At 43.1% G+C, this 20300-nt stretch overlaps 1 protein-coding gene across 2 annotated transcripts in view; it reads right to left on the bottom strand.

The window, feature by feature from the left end:
• jarid2b (jumonji and AT-rich interaction domain containing 2b) overlaps positions 1–20300 on the bottom strand; it is a 110899-nt gene that overhangs the window by 21286 nt on the left and 69313 nt on the right. For both annotated transcript variants that reach the window (XM_030740533.1, XM_030740534.1), the window contains exons 4-6: positions 16521–16744; positions 3895–4107; positions 693–937 (exon numbers count right to left, since the gene is read on the bottom strand). In XM_030740533.1, the coding sequence (XP_030596393.1) occupies positions 693–937; positions 3895–4107; positions 16521–16744 (682 nt within the window). The remainder of the gene's footprint in view (positions 1–692; positions 938–3894; positions 4108–16520; positions 16745–20300) is intronic.

Below are 20300 nucleotides of genomic sequence, written 5' to 3'. Positions count from 1 at the left end.
TCGAACGTGGAGCCTGCTTTTAATTAGCTAATGTGGTCAGAAGAATGCCACTTCTCAAACTGAGGCCATCTCCAGCCTCTCTCTTCATGCTTTTCCTCCTTCACTTCGTGGGGTTCCTTGAAACCTGCTAAGTGCCATGGAGAGGCAGGCAGGATTTCACAGCCCCTAGCCAGCACTACTAAATATAGCTGCAGTCGCAACAGGCCCAAACACAATCATTACTCTCCCAGACACAATGGATGGATGAGAAGACAGGATAAGAGAGGAGAGCAGAGGAGAGGAATTAAAAGTAGGGGAAATAATAAGACAGGATCTGTAAGGAAAGAGTGAAGTAGGAGGGGGGGGGGGGGGGGGTGTGTGTGTGTAAAGAAAGCAATGCAAAGCAGCAAACTGGCACTGAAATCTCAGTATACAGTAGAAGGTAGACAAATACAGCACAGGAGCAGTTAGGAGAGACCACAGTAAGCAGGAAAAAAAAAGAAGGTGGCAGATGGGTAAATTTAATATCAAATGGGTATAAATAGCCAAATGAACACTTTCCACAATGCTACTGCCACATTTTCCAGGCCCTTGTTGGCAATCTATAGAAATATTTCCAGTCTTTCCTGTCTCCTTTCTATGTGCCAATCAGCATTTTCACATTTGACACATTAATGAAAGTCCAACACTGAGCACTTCTAGCCACACACTACCTGCTTGCGTAGGTCCTCAGAAGCTCTCCTCAGTGGCAGCCCGTTGGCTGAGCCTCGACTGTTGGCCAAGGCCTGCTGCTCCCTCGCATGCTCCCGCGCCTCCGCCCGCTCGCTGCGCTCTCTCAGGAGGGGCGGAGGTGGAGGTGGAGGGGGTGGCAGCGGCGGGGCAGGCGCGTCCCGGCCATGAGTACCCGCCTTGGGCCTCGGACTCTCTCTGGTCCCCGTTTTACTGTGGCTGTGAAAAACTGGAAGGGGGGGGGGGGTCAAGAGGAAATCGAGATTTAGGTGTTTTGCTTTTGTGATTCTTAATTTTAATTATTCTGTCATCACAATATTAGCTGGCTTTCAACATCTATGTTTTCTTATGTGTCAAAGGAAAATCAGAATGAAGAGAAGAGAAAAAAAAAACAGATCTCTGCTTTTGAAATTCTGGAGCAGAAAATTCAAGTGTGTGCGAGCCAAAAGCAAATAAACAAATTAAATAATTAACTACTGCACAGAATGTGGAAAGTTCCAAAAGTACAGACACATTATGTATATATATATATGAGACATACAGTATGCTACCGTCTACCTGTGCCAAAAAGCAGAATGGGTTTAACCGACTGGGGGACTAAACCACAACGACCACATAGAAAAGCCTACGCAAACATTGAGGTGACAGGCTTTTGGCAAACCTATAGGCCCCAATCAGTAAAATATGCATGATTTAAAGTGTGCATGAAAACACCTTTGTACTACGTGTCAATGAACCTGTTCAAAATAAACTTGTGCTGCACAAACCCCCCGAGAAGATGCTAAGCAAGCCCAAGAGGAGAGAGGCAATTAGCATACACTGAATGGCTCTCTCTTCAGCTTTTATGAGGCTCAATTTAAAAAGTTTTACAGAGTCTTAAAATCAGCTACAGCATGAACACGTGCACTGCTCAACGTACACAGTATGGTGCATGTATATTGTGAACAGCAAGGCCCTGTTAGCTGCATTGTTAGTTGATCTGTATGTGCAGTTTTTTTTTTGTTTTTTTTTTAAAACGCAACAGTACATGTTGACGTACGCAAATGTGTGCGTGCTTGTTATGCTGCATGTGTGCAGCTCAGTGAAAAATGAGAGAAATCCTGACATTTTGAGAAGTGCGCTAAGCAAGAAGCGGAGCCCAATAAAAGCTGTTTAATTTAGCTATGTCAACATGGCACACGGCCGAGAGCGAGCGAGAGAGAGGGGCAGAAATGGGGAGACGGCGCCTGATGAATGGCCTACAATGTCAGGCCTTTCCTGTCTCTTTACCTCCCAGTTCAAAATGTCTCTCTCTCCACTTCACCATTTCAATTTTGCCTCCCCCTTCCTTTTTCCTCTCTCCACCTCCCTGAGAGCCCATATAACTGTCCTCCTGCTGGAGAGTGGCTCGAGCTGCATATTAAAGTGTCACGTTTGACACCAAACTTAATGCCACAAAATGTACTGAGGTATGAGTGTGTTTTTCTCCATGAGCTTAAACACTGTTAAAGCCAAAGCAATGACCCAGTGTTGACTGTGTGCGCACACCTATGCGTGTACACAAAATGCCTGTTTCGGTGTCCTTAACCCCCTCATCTAGAGCATCCCTTACAAAGTTTATCTACCTATTTACCCCTTATCTATTTATTTAGCATATCACAGTGAAGGCGCCGAGGTGCTTTGCAAACAGTGTTTGAATATGAGATAAGAAAGCAGAATAAGCTGTCCTCCTGCACAGAACAAGCCTGGGTCTGTTCAAACAGGTTTCACTATCCTACTGTATGCGCTACTTATAAGTGCCACACACAGTATAGTTTGTTTAAAGCCGCAGCTACAGATGTTATAAAAAGGATGAGGGGGGGGAACATCTGTGGAGGTAGGAGAACACCGGAGGCCGGCCCTGCTTGCCAGCGAACAACACAAAGGCAGCGCAAAATTCACAGAGAGTTCAATGTTAGAAAATCAACGAACCTCTCTCCGTCTTTCTCTTAATCCTACCAGTCGTCTCTCTCCTCTTTCACATTCCAATTGAGAGGATGGAGGGGGGGTGTGTGTGTGTGTGTGTGGGGGGGGGGGGGGGGGGGGGGGGGGGGGGCTGCGCAAAGCGTTCACCTTTAAATCCTTTCTGGCGGTCCTTTTACAGACTTAGAAGGGAGTATAAGTCAGGGATGGTGGAAGTGTGAAACTAGATATCTGGTCCTTGTTTGGCCAAAGGGATTTTATATCTGGAAAGACTTTAAGAGAGGGCCTCGAGGTTAGAATCTTATTGCTAATGCTTTGGGGGGAAAAGTTTCAAGATGGGTGTGAAGCATGATGTGGTACAGAATATGTTAAAAAATAATGTTAGTAATGTTAAAAAAAAATAAAAGTGGACAAGAGACATTTCTGGATTCTTTAAAATCGCTAAGGGTAGAGTGTATTTATCAATGATTGATCGCTGAAATTATTTTGTGTCAGTAGGTTTCTGAAACACACGTTCAACTCCCACTGGAAAATATAAGAAGACCACTTGTTAATTTGAAGATTTCTATGTAGCATTTCTGTGTTTTGCACAACTCCGTATGTGTATTCATCCAAATGTCTACTTGCCCCAAGGGGCATGCTGTAACTGTGCTGCGTTTGTGTATCGAGGGCCCCGGCCAGCTGTTGCAGTGTGTGCATAAACACCTTGTTAGGGCTTAGTAAGCTAAGTGTTAATTGGGGTGGAAAGAGTTGATGCGCCACTCCACTATCCCCATGTGACTTCCCCCTCCTCTGCAGTGGAAAACAAGAGTACTTAGAAAATCGCTCGCATGCACACAGCGAGGTACGCACACAAACACACTCCTGACATGAACTATAAAAATCTGTCTTTTGTCACACGAATCACTCTGCGCTCCTGCATTCACTGAACCCCCCCCCCCAAAAAATATGGAGCTTTCCATTTCTCTGTAGATATTGCAGGGGCACATCCTCCACCTCCCCCTTTGTTCATCCATCCCTCTCCCCCCGCAGTGTCCCATCTTTTCCTCCTCTTCCCTCGGTTTCGTCTCACAGCACCACTTTTATTTTTCCCTGTTCCCTCCTCCATTAACTCCTCTCACCGCGGTCTTCGTGGTGCATTAGACCAACAGAAAACACTGCCTCGTTCAGCGCGTCAAGACAGGAGATGCATTTTGGTAATCAAAACATGGCGTGCTTTGTTTCGAGCTCCGACGCCGTCCTTACCGTGCCCATTAAGCGGCTGCCTGGCGGGGAGCTTGCCCTTGCGGGGTGTCGAGTGGCAGGAGGAAGAGGCCGAGGCTTGGCTGCTACTTCCCACAGAGTGTGCACCTCCTCCGTTCCTCACCTCCTCCTCCTCCTCTTCGACGTCTTCCTCCAGGTCCTCCTCCTCCTGTGAGCTTCCAAAGTAGGCCATATTACTGGGCAAGGCAGATGAACCTGAGTGCAGAGAGGTGGAGGAAAGAGGTTAGTAATGGGAGGAGAAAGGAGTGTGAGAAAGGAAAAGGCGGAGGAAAATAATTGCAACTTCAAATCAAAAAAACACTAAAAATACTGCTTTACCGGAAGTTGAGTCTATCACCGAGCTACTGTGCTATTTCAACACAATACGCCTCACAGACCCCCAGGTGCATTCTAATCTCAGACGTTACAAAACGAATCGACATCAGCATGTGAGTGGTGAAATATTATTGCAAAAATAGAAGTTGCTCAGGGGTTTAAGAATAATGGGGATTGTGCTGCTGTTTTTCATCTGTTATTATCCCAGTTGGTGGCCTATTGATGCTTTGTAAACGGCTCTGCACAAAGCAGCGCCATTGTCACAGACTGTCTCACAGAGAAAAGCACAAACACAATTAAGGAAACGTATAACACAATGTCAAAATGATGACAGATTAACAGGATTATTATTGAATCGAAATCAGGCAAAACCCCTCGATACATTCTCAATAGTTTATTAGATCGCATGTTATCGGCTTCATTTATGAAACTGTCATTTATACAGTGACCTGGTCATTGGGTTAGCTGACCTTTGTTTATGGTTTTTGTCTCGTAAAGTTCTCAGCAGGGCGAAGACATCGGTAACAGCTGCTGTGGTTCTAGCAACAGATTCATACACTATCACGCAGTGCGAGGGGAAAGGGAGGGAGATGACTAGCAACAATTTTATTGATAGCTGGAAGCAAAGCCAGAGCGCCAAGAGTACGCAACAAGCTGTCTTTCCGCAGAGGCTCTTGATGGTGACAGTTTTATTGAGAAATATATAATGTACATATCCAACTCCGTAGAAGAGTTACTTTAGAAACCAAAGAGCCCCCTCTCTCTCTTTTGTTCTAGCCGCTGAACTAATCCGAAATCTGTCGCTTTCACTCGTCCAAACAGGATTACTGTCAATCTCCGACTCTACTGGAGAAGAAAACCAACTTTCTTTTTCTTTCCTTTTTTCTGTCACACTCAATCACTTTCATTGACATCTGAGGAGTCTAACTCAGTATGGTGTTTGGCAGTGGGCTGCCTATAATGTTACCTCAGTTAGCTTAATGCAGACATACAATCGCTCTCACAAAAAAGGTCATAAAGCCCAAAGCTATGTTGTTAAGTCTCATAATGTTGTACTCGTAAATCAGCGTGCAAACAGCTGGTTCAGTCATACACATGCAGGAATATAAAGACTGTAAGGGAAGCACGTAGAGTGTAACAGCAGTAATGTCTGTTAATACAGAGACACAGTGAGAAATCACTTTGGACTTTTTTTTGCAGTTTACGGCATAAGGCCTCAAACTGGATCCAGAAAGAAAAACTAAATATTTAATTTTATTTCTGAAGATGGGATCGCATTTAAGAGCAGAACATGAGGACACGGCAGCAGAGGCACAAAATCACCTGAATGCCAAAGCATCTTATCCGCTTTCACCGCTATAATCTACAACTCTGAATCCCAGTATGGACAATGAACACCCTATTCTTTACTGTTTATTGTAATAAACCCCTCCTGAGTAACAAACGCCTGTGTATGCGACATATGTGAATGACCTCGAGCGGCTAGAAAAGAAGAGCGCACTTTAAATTTAAAACAATTTTCAACTTGCAGAATTAGGCTTTGTAATTTTATAACTAAATGGTTGTGATTGTCGTACTTAACGAGAATGTGTGGTTATGCAACGTTCTCACAGCTTTAATTAAATCTGGCTGTGATCGGGAAACCATGGATTTTTACTAATTTGTTAGTCTTTTATGACTCAATCGATTATATAGCATGAGCAAACACTGCGGTTTTTATTACCCTTTTTAGGGGCTTCTGTGTTTAAAGGGCATTAATGGAGGGTAATACACCAATTACAATAATCTTAATCCTCTGAGAAATAGACTGAATTCAAATAGCCTGCCTTAAACTATGGGCCTACACTTATACTTAAATAGTCAATCAAAAATTAGTCAAGCAAATTATTTGACTGGCACACTTGTTTTTGGAGAATATCCTTAATAAATGTAAGACTATTTTAAATTTTATGCATGTAATACATTAATAAGACAACATAAGACTTCTTGAAGGACATTCAAAACTCTTCTTTGCATGTTGGCTGTCTTTTGTTCTGTTCTATGTCAATATGATCCCACACTGCTTCAATAATGTTGATGTCCGGGCTCTGAGGAGGCCAATCCATGACCGATAGTGTTCCATTGTGTTTTTTTAATCCAGGTATGCTTTTACTGCATTGACAGTGTGTTTGGGATCATTGTCATGGTGAAAAATGAAGCAACTGCCAATCACATGCTTTCCAGATTGTATTGCATGGTGGATCAAAATCTGATGGTGCTTTTCTGCCCAAACCATGACAGAGCCTCCACAGTGAGTCCAGATGGCTGTAGACCCTCACTGTTGTACCTCCTGACCTCCTTCATACATATTAATGATGATTTGAATCAAATATGTAAAATTTGCATTCATCGCTCCATCAGACCTGTTGCCACTGATTATCAGTACAGCTCTTGTGTAATTTGGCATACATCAGCTTTTTCTCCCTGCTTCTCTTCCTTAGCGTGGCTTCTTGACAGTCATCCTTCCACTGAGACCATTTCTGATGAGGCTTCAGTGAACAATAGATGGATCAACTGAAGGTCTAGATACAGCTCTCAGGCCCTGTGTCAGGCCTTTCCTGGATTTTTTCCCTGTTTCTTAAGGACATGACTTTCAGACATCGTTCATCTGTTATGGATATATTTTTTTAAGGCAGGACACTTCTTTTGTCCTCCACTTTTCCAGTTTCCACACATTTTTTTAAGGACATACTACACACTGTGCCAAGATTTGCCAAGTTTTCAGTTAAGAGGTCTTTGGGAATCACCTTGTTAAAACACAAGTACTATTTCATGCCTGTCAAACTGTGTGTCAGAAAACCTGGAGAACTATTACTCAAGACCATTTTTAAAATGACAAGAAAATCTGGCTCCTTGAAAGCAAAACACAAAGAAACGAGGGGTGGCTCAAAACTTTTGCACAAAACGTTTCTTTTTCGTCTTTTTAATTGAGCTCCTCTTTTGTCTATTAAAAAAAAAAAAAAAAAAAAAAACTTTCTGTGCTATTTTGTCCTGTGATATCATATGTTTACCTTTATATATTGAGTTACTGAAAGTTGTTTTTCATGCTTTGGCTTCTCCAACACAGCCAGCTTTTTGGATAAATAAAGTTTTCTCAGTGCAATGCATCCCACAAAATGCATTCACAACGCCATACTGTTACATCCTGAGGAATTCCATTTTAAGTAACCATCGCTGCAAAGTAAAATGAGTAAATAATATGCCTCAGATTGCTGTAAACCAACAACTTACGCTGACATAGATTTGATAGCATCTTTTTTGCTTTGGAGAACAAAAAAGAACCAGACTCACTGAAATCGTTATCCCAACTTTCCAACTTCCTTTTCTGGAGCATATACTACATCTTTAAACGTAGATTAATTTTCATTTCAAAGTGCAGTGACTATTATTGGCCAGTAAGAGGACATGTGGTTAGCACATGTCACGTTACATTTATTTTGAAAACTCAGTTTAAATAGCACACACATATCAAAGCTTTCCAAACACAAACTAAAGCCTGGTAATAATAAATCTTGTTGTGCTTTGGATCGTACTTTTTACACAGCATCTCTGCCAGTTTCTAATTATCCCCTTAGAGAGCAACAGCGAGCGAGAGAGAGAGAGCGAGAGAGGGGGGGGGGGGTCTGTAGTAGCAGCAGATTCCCTGAAAATTGTTGTTTTATCTGCTCTCTTTAACGTCATAAAGAGGTCTGACAGGCATGAAGCATCTGTTCTGCATAGTTAAATATGGTCATTGCATTCATCCATACAGTAAGGCTGCTTGTGAGTCTCAGTTCGCACACTCCAACCGATTAAAGTAAGAAGTGAAGACAACACATGTCCAGAGTGCGCTTATGCTGCGGTTTCTCGAGCATATGAAGTAGGATGCAGACAATTATGAGTAAATAGCAGTGGCACTTTTTCTGCTACATGTTTTCTGGCTTGTAACCTCTGGATCCGGCCTCTGGTGTTGGCTGACCGCAGCGCGCACACACAAACCAACAAGATCCAAATAGCCACACACATATGTCCCTAATGCCACACACACACGCAACACGAACAAACGCAGAGCACACACACCTCGTTTATCTTGGCGACAGAGCAAACGCTCCTCTCGCAGACCAAACAAACGCTCTGAGGCGACTCGCACACCGGCCCAATCAGCTTCTAATGACTTGCTTCATTAGCTAAATGGTTGTAATTTACTGCCCTAAGCAGGGGTCAGCAGGCCAACGGCAACAGACCACAGGGGCACCTGAGGGCAAAGATGGGGGTGGGCGCTTGTTTTGGGGTTGCAGGGGAGTCGAGATGAACCACTGAAAGCGTACAAACACAATTAACTGTGTACAAACATTTCATTCCTTATGTGCACCAATTTAATGGAGTTATGGTAAAATAGCTGTTCATATGGAGCAGCTATTTAGCTCTTATATAGAATCAGTCAGATTTTTACAAGAGGGGCTGAGCAGTTGAGAGCTTCTTGTTTTTCTGTGTCTGTTTAATGCTGAAAGGGTCTAGTTTAGCCCAAATCATGAGCCAGAAAACAGAAAATTGACAGAAAACGACTTTACTTTGAAACTAACATGCTTCACACATATTTTGCTGTGATGATGCGCTGGAAATAAGGAAGCGAGCACAAACTATAGAAGAGAGGCTTAATGCCAGCTTTAGACAACAATCAAGATACAACAACAATGCAAGTGACTCCTCTAAGGCCTCAATCACACAACTGGTGGGGAATACACATTTTTCCCTTGTGACTGGTGGTTGCTACTCTCTAGGCCTGTGTGACTGGGGCCTAATATATTCAAGATCCCCAAAATAATACTGTCTAGGATTTTGGATAGTGGCAGAAGGGGCAAAGAGAGACAATTACACAGACTGAGTCTGCCAAACACACTCAGTGATCCAGTACTGACCGCGGGCATCCTACAGCAGTGGCAACAATACTTCTGGAGCTGATACCAGAAATTTATAGCCCTCATCCATCAGTGCCTAAAAATTGTACACACACAGTTATGCACACATGCACACAAGGTGACGAAAACACCGCTCATTCCTTCCCCAAGATCTCCAACAGGGCATGTGCCCAATCCCCCAATTACACCAGTTTTTCATCCACCTCATTCCTGCCGCAGACAAATCATAATTAGGTCTGAAAGAGTCTATTAGGATTGTCATTTTTAACAGGGCTCTTGGGTGGGGGGCATAATTATAAACCCTCCATTCTCTGGCTACCCTTCTTTTGTCCCCTCAACTGGAATTGAAACAATGAGGACAATTTAAATAGTCAATCAGGAGGGTTTAGCTGCCATGGGGACATGTGGTTGTGCTGACTTAGTTCTAAGTGCTGAATCTGTGTTGAGGAAGTATGAACATTGTTTTTAAGAGGAGGTAGGAAAAGGAGGCAAACACAGGTTCTCTGGTGAGAACTTACAAGCGCTGAGCTCTGCCAAAACTCTTCATCGTTCTCCTTGAGGAAAAAGGATTAGGAATTACATCTCCAATTGACATTCCTTTATGTCAGCTAAACCATTAACTCCACAAACAGCGGCTCTGCCTTTAGAAGAAAAAAAGCAGACTCAGTGAGTGCTGCATGAGGAACTCCTCCACAGAGTCATTAGTGAACAGAAAATCACAAATATATACAAATGTACTGTTTTCAGTCTTAAATGGAACATCATACATTTGGAGGAGAGAAAAGTGCATTATCCCTGAAGGAAATACAGCTGTCACAGCAGCAATGCACTTAAAACACACGAGTAGCTGTCAGACATGAAATCTTTTTCCCACGAGTTAAAATGTGCTTCTAGTTTGGCAAACATTTTCTGGCAATAATAAAAAACAAAACACAAAAACATGTACAAACATTATTAAATCTAACAATCTAGCCACAAAGATAAAGATCCTTAGTGTCTCTATTAGAATTAGCTGTCCATTTTTAAAAAACAGATGTGAACACTCCACGGTTGTTTCACATGTATAATCACGTATAGAGACTCTGAGGTCTTTGGTTCACTAGGTCAGAGCTGGGAGGTTATGTAAGCAGAGCAGAGGGATTGGCCTCACTGAACCTGAGGAGAGGCACCACACCGGGGCTGGCAGGCAGAGGAGAAAGCCCACAGGGCAAAGAGCTAAATACTGCCATGGCGTGCGCACACGCACAGACACCCACACACACATACGCACACAGGAAATTACAAAAAACATGAGTCTTATGTAAGAGGGTCATTTGCAATTGTGTGTGTGCACACAGTTATTAATTTACTCCCTAATCGTTTACCTCATCTTTGGTTCTGTGTATACTCTGTGTGTGTGTGTTTGTTCCTCACTGAAGTAAATGGAGTAAATGACATTGTATCAAAATGCATCACATGAAAGGTGAAAGTACTCAAACAGCTGTCATATCATTTACAAACCCATCAGCATGGTCTGAAAACGCACGTGACGCACTCAGCGTTTAGAAAACTGTACCCTCTAGGGCTTGTTCTTCAACAAAAGCTAACAGGTACAATCTGAAGATTAGCGGGTAACACGTTAAACAGGTTTCACAGGCAAGACGTCACAATCCTGTACCAGATTCCCACCAGAAATTTGAGAAGCACATTAAAGTGGTGAGCAAGGCTCCAAAAGCAGCATCTACCCTGACCAAACCTCTTATAAAGAAATGCAATCAAGCACGGCTGTATGATTACGGCCAAAATGCTTATCATGATAAAAGTCATGATAAAAGTCTTTACCGCACTCTCACAGAAACGTGCTGATGCGCTTTCATGCGGTGCTACATTCCTGTTTATGTACAAACCTTTGCAACAAAATAAAATTCGTCCTTTGTATTTCACCTTCAGAGCATCTCTCACAGGGGGGAAAAAAAAAAAACAGACATAAATATACCGCACCAAAACTTAAACAGGCCACTGCTTTCACTTTAACATTTTCTACATTCCCATTAACTAAAACATCTTTGCAGACAAATAAGGTGCTTATTTACCCTGCCTAAGTGCATTTCCCAGAAGTAAAACACAAAGTCTCACTTCTTCTTTCCTTGTACCTGCATGATGGCTGTGACTAAAACTTGTAGCAAAGTACTTGGCAGCTGTGAGATCTCTCCCTTTTTCTACTGTAAGGCTTTGCATACAGCGCAGGTTTTGGAAAAAAAAAAATAACTGTGCAAGGAGACAACAGCTTTCGTCCAGTATGTTGACCTTTCCCCTGAAGTATTCAGTACTGGTCATTTATCTTTGGCCGTGCTGGTGATGTGAGTTGCACGGATACGCTGAAGCACGTCTGGGTTGATGGAAGATTCACACTAGCAACCACTGTATTGTTTTTCTTGGCCTTCATGCATTCGTTGTACTGCAGTTTGTGGTGTGTTTTCAGGCAGTTGAGTAAGTTAGTTGTGTTGGTTTGCAGGACAGACCCAACTCCACAGAACTCTTTGCATATGATTTATTCTTGGTTAACATCGCTTGCCCTAAATCCAAGAATTTCCAAACAACATGTGATGATCCGCTTCGATGAACAAGCCCTTCGCCTTCTGCTGTGCCAAATATTTGATTTTTGTTATGACACCTTGTTATCTGTTGTATATCTGTCTTTTAATGTAGTGTTCCTCGCCCAGACTAGTCCAGGAAACTTAAAGCTGTGCGGTGCAGGGAACAGCTGTGATTGGCACAGGCAGTGATTTAGGGAGCGCTTGGTTTATGTTTGCTTTGTGTTCTGTTGGCCGAGCACACGTTTCCAATATTGGTCGTGGGAAGCCAAAATCCATCCATCCATCCATTTTCTTCCGATTATCCGGGGCCGGGTCGCGGGGGCAGAAGCCTAAGCAGAGAAGCCCAGGCTTTCCTCTCCCCAGCCACCTCCTCCAGCTCATCCGGAGGGACCCCAAGGCGTTCCCAGGCCAGCCGAGATACATAATCTCTCCAGCGTGTCCTGGGTCTACCACGGGGCCTCTTCCCGGTGGGACATGCCCGGAACACCTCACCCAGGAGGCGGCCAAGGAGGCATCCTAATCAGATGCCCGAGCCACCTCAACTGGCTCCTTTCGATGTGGAGGAGCAGCGGCTCTACTCTGAGCCCCTCCCGGATGGCCGCGCGAGAAAATCTTGATCCAGATTAAAATTCGATTCCTTGTGCAGCCCACAATCAATAAGTATTTAAATATTTTTAACCAGGAGAATGGTCATGTGAAATCATTGGCACTTTTTTCTTTTAAAAATAAATTTGGGGCGTTGATCATTTCATTCAAGTTTCTTAAACTCTTCTATAAACACAGGCTCCTTGGAGTTTGGGCTAACATGCAGCGCATCCAACAGTTTAAGATTTGGACAAAAATCATCTGCAGAACTTAAAATGAGCCCTTACTGGGATCATTTTATATTCCCTGTGGTACTTTACCGTGTTACTGTTTGCATGGCTTTGCTTGCATTTTCTCGTTAAATCCCATAGTTTGGTGCTTTCAGTGTAGGCAGTGATTGTTGAGTTTGTTTTTTACAGTCTTTGGTGTATTTGTTATTTGTATGTGATAAGAATGGGCAATGCAACTTAGCTTTGGCTATAAATGCTGTTGTGTGTTAATTATGTTTGATACTTGATGTTAAGTTTTTATCATTTTAAAGGTGAGAAAGCAAACAATACCAATCAAAACCATCCCCAAAAAAATCATTCTGACATGGACTGTGCTATAGTGAGCATCTCTATTTAAAATGAACACTTTATTATAAGATGCAGCTTCTCTCTGCTCTCCTCAGTGTTGCCCTCACCCTGCAGCCATCAGTACTACACTCCAGGTTACAACAGGCAGACAAGGCCAGAGGCAGACTGTCTGGCTACCACCCAAATGGCTTTCTCCATGGATATAAACAGCCCAAGTACAGGCCTGGACCACACATAAACACCATTTTGAGAACACGGGCAAGGACTGCGCACTCTGGCTTGTGTGCTAGGGTGTGTGTGTGTGTGTGTTTGCAGGAGAAAGAGCCGAACAGTGGGATAAACACGCACAGAACACAGGCACAAGACAGTGTGGGTGGTGAGCATACATGTTGTGCATCCTTCTATACAGTAGACAGAAATCTTTGTTGTTGTTGTTTTGTTACTTCCCCGTCCAGTTACTCCCACGTTGCATCAGAATAATCCCAGCACCCCTGCTCCCCCACGGAGGAATTAAAAATAACTTTTCCTCAGATACAACAACACCAATACCACCACCAACCAGCAGTCAGCCAATTCATTATCATAGGGAAAACAAATCCCACAAGAGTAAGACGGTGTCAATAACAATCTGGGATTGGATGAAAAGGTGCATGAACAGCAAGTTAGTTGCGATTTCACAATACAGACTGACACAAGAGTCCTGCTTTCACAACATTCGTTTCTTTTTTTGGGTCGCTCACTTTATCGCTTCAAATCTTTCATCTTTTAACTGCTTTTATGTAGCTGTCAGAATGAGTGATGGATAGAAGCCTTTGGGTGGATGCTTAATGTTTGCCAGATAAGATAAGCAAACAACACTGCAGTGGTTAGGGGGGGGGTGGCGTGCAAATGTGTGTTTACACACTGAATGTTTGACCTGGGTCACACCCCAGAAATCACCACCGATGGAGATTCAGGGTAGGAATGTCACTTAATGCCCATTACGACCTGTTTTAAAAAGCTAATAATCTGAATGAAAGGAAAGAAAATTCAGGATATGATGGATTTGAGATTTCCATTACATTGCTGGAGATTCTGTCAGAGACATTTTGGTAGCTGACATGAAGGAGCCTAATGTGTGTGATGGTCAGATCACCAGAGACATGTATCAGAATCTTAAAGGGGACTGGGGCTTTCAGACGATATCAAAGACTTGAGTCCCTTTGAAAAGATTAACCAGGCTAACACAGATGTCCTCGTGGGCTATATACCCTGGACGCTTTGTGCAGGTAGACACACACACACACACACACAAGTATGCAGAGAAAATGATATGAGGACACACAGGAGATAAGCAGGACAGGCCACAATCAGTGGTTGATGTGGATTCTCACACACACACACACACACACAACCTCAAGGGCTCTGCTGACATTCTCCCATGTCCCTCTCTTGGTAAGGGTCCCTGCATATGGGTCACATGAGAGGCCAAGGGGAAAACGGAGCAGAAGAAGCCCTGCAAAGGAAAATGTCATCCTCACAGCACGGCTAGAGCACACATACACACACGCACGCGTACACACGCACACACACAAAGAGCCAAACTGGGTCTATAAATACAGTGGTAAAACAGTGGAAAAAAAAGCCTGTGGAAAACTGTTCAATCATTAGCTTAGCAGCCTAGCCCTAAAATTAACATTGCAGCACAGCGGAGAGCAGCAAGCCCTGCTAAACACTTGCTAGAAATCAGCTCGCAAAACACCAATTCAAACCTTAATTATAAAGACCGGCAGCGGCAAAACTGAGTCAGAACAAGTCACCTAGGCTTCATTAGACTACAACTCCTCGTGTGCAAGAGATGGCGTTAGCTTAGCGCCAAGTGAGGAGACTAATTTCAGCTTCAAAGTATATGGGACACTGCATCATTAGCCTATGTAACATCATGGCCTATATATGTAAATCAAGGCTCATCACGCAGAAGGCTCGAGTCCATTTTAGCAACCTCCAATTACACGTTATTGAATGAGCCCTGTAAGGTTAAAATGACATTCCATAATAGGAGTATTCTCCTCAGAACAGGAACATATAGCCACTACGCCCCAACAGACTTTAATCTAAATTTTTTCCCCTACTGAGTTTTGAGCGGACTTTTGTGGGATGGGCAAAGGTTAATAATGATAACGGCAAATTAATCTGCAGCAAGGCGTTTCTGTCTTTCAAAGGAATTAATTCTGGTTGTGAGGACCTGTTAAAGAAAAAGGGCGGGTGAGATGTTCAACAAAGGATAAAAGGAAGATGGCAAATAGAAGTCACAACCAAGGTTGTTTGAGAAAATGGACCTAAAATTTGAAATATTTGGGCCCTGGATGAATGTGTCACTCTCTCCCCTCACAGAGAGTCACTGTCATATCATACAGCATCCAGACAAGAACTATAGCAGAGTTAGCCATTTTTGTAGTCATCAACATGTACATTACCATGTAAATAGGGAGCAATTTACAGAGAACGCATGCATCAGATAAAGCTCGAGACTGTCAAGCTGCCTCTATATGGAGCCATGATTATTTCTCACTGATTAAAGATCATATCTGCCTTGAAATCTTAAAATCTTGCATACTCTTGCAGAGCTCTGCAAGGTAAGACTGCAGATTTTTATAGAGGATTTATAGGTTTGGGTCTTCTAACCCTGGCCTTAAACTGCAATTCATAGCTGTGGCAGAACAAAAACTTATTGCAGCGTCCTGGCAGAGGACTAACCCACTCTGCATCCCGGCCAGGCAAGCATAGATCATAAGTAACATGAGCCCTTCATTAACTCACTAGGAAAAAAGAACAAGAGCTGTTTAGTAACCTTGAGTGTCGAGGGTGTCTGGGCTAATTTGAGTGACTGTACCACTCAGTTTATGGGGGTGTGATCAGGTATTGCTGGCTGTTTTTAACCCAAATAGTTTACAAGACACTCAATAATCAATGCTGCTGTATGAGACAAAGAGCAGCTGTGCACGCGTGCACACACACATACACACACACACACACACACACAAAACAAAACTAATTTGGCTGCTAATTGCTCTGCCATGGCTTTTCCAGTTCATTTGACATCAAAAGTGCTACATTGTGTCAATGAACCTGTGCAGAGTTTGTAGTGCAGGGTGTGTGTGAGTACTCCATGTATGAACAGCTGCTGTAGTAGAGGGTGATAGGCAGGGTGTTAAAGAGACAGGCAGTTGTTGAAAGGTGGGAGGGGGAGATGTGTAAGCTGATGAAATACAGGATAATCTTAGCCGTGGGCAAGTATGCAGTTAGATGCAGCATGCGTGAAGGGTTTTGTATGTGTGTATGAGTGGGAGGAGGGCGAGCAAAACCTGACTTAACAAAACCTATCCTAAACTCCCCAGGGTTGCTTATGCACGTATCGTTATGTGCATAGAGCCAAACAACAGGAAAATGCATTTCAGTGTTATAATAATTAATATGTAGCATCTCTTTCTAGTATAGACCTCAGTCCTGGACCCGAATAAAAACCTCTAATATCATATCTGCAGCTTTCTTGTTAAACAACATCCCTCCTGCTCTGCCGAGGGTTGTAGGCATGCATGTAATTATGTCTCCATCTGCTCCACTCTGCTGTGTCTTACCTCTGAGGCAGAGGAAGGTGAGAAAGTCCTCCGTCTTGGGCTTGCGCCTGGACAGGTCCTGGATAGAGGAGGACAGGGATGAAGAGGAGAGGGATGAAAGGGATGTGGATGGCACCGTGGACAGGCCGGCGTTCAGGCCGCCTGGGTCGGCCACTTTGATGGGCGTAGTGCTGGGCGAGTTGGGCTGCGACTGGGCAAACTTCCTCTGGGCCTGGAGCCGTGGCCTGAGGGGGGAAGAAAACAACAGGTTAGATGCTTGGTTCATGGGAAAATTAATACTGCAGGATTTACACGCAAAAAATTTTACATCCTTCGCACATACACACAGAATTATGAGTATAACATTTAACCCCATGCAGCTCAGTCTGCAGCTGACTAAAAACACAGTGTGGCTCTTTTGCATACCTGCAAACCCACTCTCATAATTTTTATTACTGTGGTCCACTGGCTATTGTTTCACTGCAGGGAGGTTTACCGAAACAATTACCCTCCGGTGAAGAATTGATTGCTCTGCGTATTCGTGTGTGTGTGTGTATTTGGTCAGCGAATGGGGGTGAACCTATCATGATCGCTCTGATATGCAGCTAGCACACATTTAGTAGATGACTTGTCCATTCACTGACTGTGTGGGTGTATTCAAATGTGTGCATTTACATGAGTAGACTTATGTTTTCACACATGTGGTAGGAGTTCCTCTTTATATTCCTGTTGAGCACTACTGAAAAAAAATGAAGCAGCCTATAAGGCAGAGCCTCTGCTGTCAGTGGCAGCTGATAATAACCGACTACACAAGAACAGTGTGCCAAAACAGTCACATGCTAACAGGCAACAACTTCCTTCATCTCCCCATCTTTCAGTCTCTTAATTTTTTTCTCCTATCTCCCCCTCACTTCCCACCATTTTATTTCCCCCCTTCTGTTGCTACATTGTACGTGCTTTCCTCTGTGATGCACAAAGCCTTTGAGATGTCTCTCTCATTTTTCTCTCTGCTTGTCTCTTTTCTGTCTTTATTTCACAGTGTGTGCCAGCGGAGGCGATGGTAAGAGCAGAATATTAAAGAGGTAGATGTCTCAGAGAAAGCAATGGACTTGCTTGTCACACTGCCTCCTTCATACACAACACACGCACACGTGGACGCGGACACTCCCTTTCCGCACACACTTAAAACGTGGGCGCACGCTCGTACACGCACAAAGTGTAAAAGCCGTAGACTGTCAGGGGCCCACGTGAACCGTCAAGTGGCCTCAATCGATTAGCGCTGCAGTGTGTGTGTGTGTGTGTGTGTGTGTGTGTGCGCGCTACACTATAAGTGTCGAGTAGTAATAGAAGCAATGCGATATCCTGGTATTATTTGTCAATTTGCTGCGGACTGGACTGAGGTAAGGGTAGATAGGATCATGTCTAGAGAACACCCACAATGCATTTGGCGTAGCCACTGAAAGGTGCAGAGCTCCGATTACACTCCAATCAGAGAACAGAGCTGAGTCAAAACGTGTCAATTTCCTGCCCTGACATGGGAGTAAGCTCAATATGTGGGAAATTGAGAGATGATTGCTCACATAAAGCCCTAGATTTGGAGGCAAGGTGTGAGGAAAAATTGCAGTTTGTTTACCAACAAGCAGTAAACAACATGAACTCTTATCAGTCTGGCTTTTCATAAGATGAAATTCATTAACACACAAGAGCTCTTAATTTAAACTGAACCCAATTATCTTTAAATTAATAAGTTTTAAGACTTTTAGTGCTTGAATAAATGCGGCACAAAGAGGTTAGTCTTTTCACTAAATACAAGGAATTATAATACCACTTAATTTTTATATTTCTTTAAAAGCCATTTTCCTACAGGAGGTACCATTATTATTAATTGCTACTCAACAAAGAGCATGACTATCAAATATGCTACTAGTGTTACTGCTTTGTGCTAGTGTGTCTCTTCCAACCAATCGTTTTGCACTTTACATCCACATATGTCCAGCAATCAAAGGCAACCATCATCAATTCAGCCCCTTAAACAAACGTAAATTTGTCAAATAATGCCTAAAAACATGTTTATGCAGAACAAGATGACTTTTGACCTTTTGGATATCAGATATCTGTTTTACCCTATCAGACATTTGTGTGAAATTCTGGCACAAATGACATGAATTCTGTCACCATGACCCTGGCTTTTGGTCACCAAATTCAGATCAGTGACAATTCAAGTCAATGTTTCTCCTACATTTAAAGAAATTCCCTCAAGCTGTTCATTAGAACGCCATGGAAAGATGCATGGATAGACAACCCTGAACACACAATGCCTCCAGCCTCAGCTGTCGCCCGCACAGAGGCATTAAAAAGGAACATGACTATTCAATAGGCAAAAACAGCACACTGAGGACAGGTGTCACTTCACACAAGGGCTGTGATCTACTTGCAAAATATGAAAATATGAAGGGGAAAAAAAATGCATGGGGCAGAAGGGTAAATGAAGTGTTAATGCACAAGTAAAGAAAAGAGCGGCAAAAATTAACCAAACACAAACCTGGGACATGTAGTGAATGAATAAAAGAAAAATCAACACACGCACGAGACTATAGAGGACTTTTAGAATAAGTGTCATAAAGGAACTGGAACTGGTTCCAGTTGGTAACTGGTACCAAATTATCCAATTCTTCAAAACTATCCTGCTCCAAGTTTATCAATACCTTTAGTCAATGTTGGCATAATTTCCGACTCTTGAAACGTGCAACACAATTAGGTCAAACACATGAAAGTGAAGAGTTTGCACACTTGCGTCACATGCAAGCCTGTTTTCAACACTGCCTTCAGACCCAAGAGATATTACAACTGTTGTGCTGATGCTGAAAACCAGTGTGGGCCCACAGAGAAATTGAGAAAAGAACTGAGGAAAGCACAAGACTTACAAGCACATTCGAAACCAGCGCTGTTAGCAATAAAATGAAGCTGAAGCCACGTTTGTGTGACAGCAAGAACGGGAACGTTACATTATGTGAGATACAGAGGAGTGTGTGTGTGTGTGTGTGTGTGTGTGTGTGTGTGTGTGTGTGTGTGTGTGTGTGTGTGTGTGTGTGTTTATGAAAAAGGGATGACTCGATCATAGTAACTTTATCCAGAAACATGCCACTACATTAAATCTGAGCACTGGAACATTCAGGCTAAGAGCCGTGTTTGCCATAAACTGTTACCCAAAGCACGAGTCCAAACTTGGCAAAGCCCACAACTGTTTCCATCTCTTGTTTCATATCATGAACAGTCCATCTTGATGTGATTACAGCATTCGCTATAATTGATATTGTGCTGTGAACACTTTCTAAATAGTAAGCAGAGGGAAGATTGAGCTCTCTATAAAAGCCTCTTAGGTAAGCTGAACCCTGCAAAGTTTTATTGCTGTAGCCTTATATAAATAGGATCCTATTTAACAGCTTAAAGAGAGAGAGGCAGGGAATAACTGACAACGAGAAAACCAGGGATTATGACAACGTACATAAAACACAAGCAGTTGTGCAAATGAATACGGATGGAGACAGATGAGCTAATAAAGTGATGTGCTTACTACATCCTGTCTAGACAATCAGCCACAGCCTCTTTAAATAGGTTCGTCTTCCTCACCCGATCCACAGTTATCTGTTACCTTTTAACTAACATCAAAGATGCTCTATGCTACCACTGAACTATCATTGGAAATACATACAAGCAATACCCCACTAATTGGGCTAAATTGTGTATTGCCAATTCTAGTCCTCCTTTCCCTTTTTTATTGGTCTGCCAACAGCAGAGATA

Source organism: Archocentrus centrarchus, chromosome 11 (genome assembly GCF_007364275.1).
Source record: "Archocentrus centrarchus isolate MPI-CPG fArcCen1 chromosome 11, fArcCen1, whole genome shotgun sequence".
NCBI classification, from domain to species: domain Eukaryota; kingdom Metazoa; phylum Chordata; class Actinopteri; order Cichliformes; family Cichlidae; genus Archocentrus; species Archocentrus centrarchus.
The sequence above is the reverse complement of the archived record's forward strand: the minus strand, read 5'-3'. Positions and strand labels throughout refer to the sequence as shown.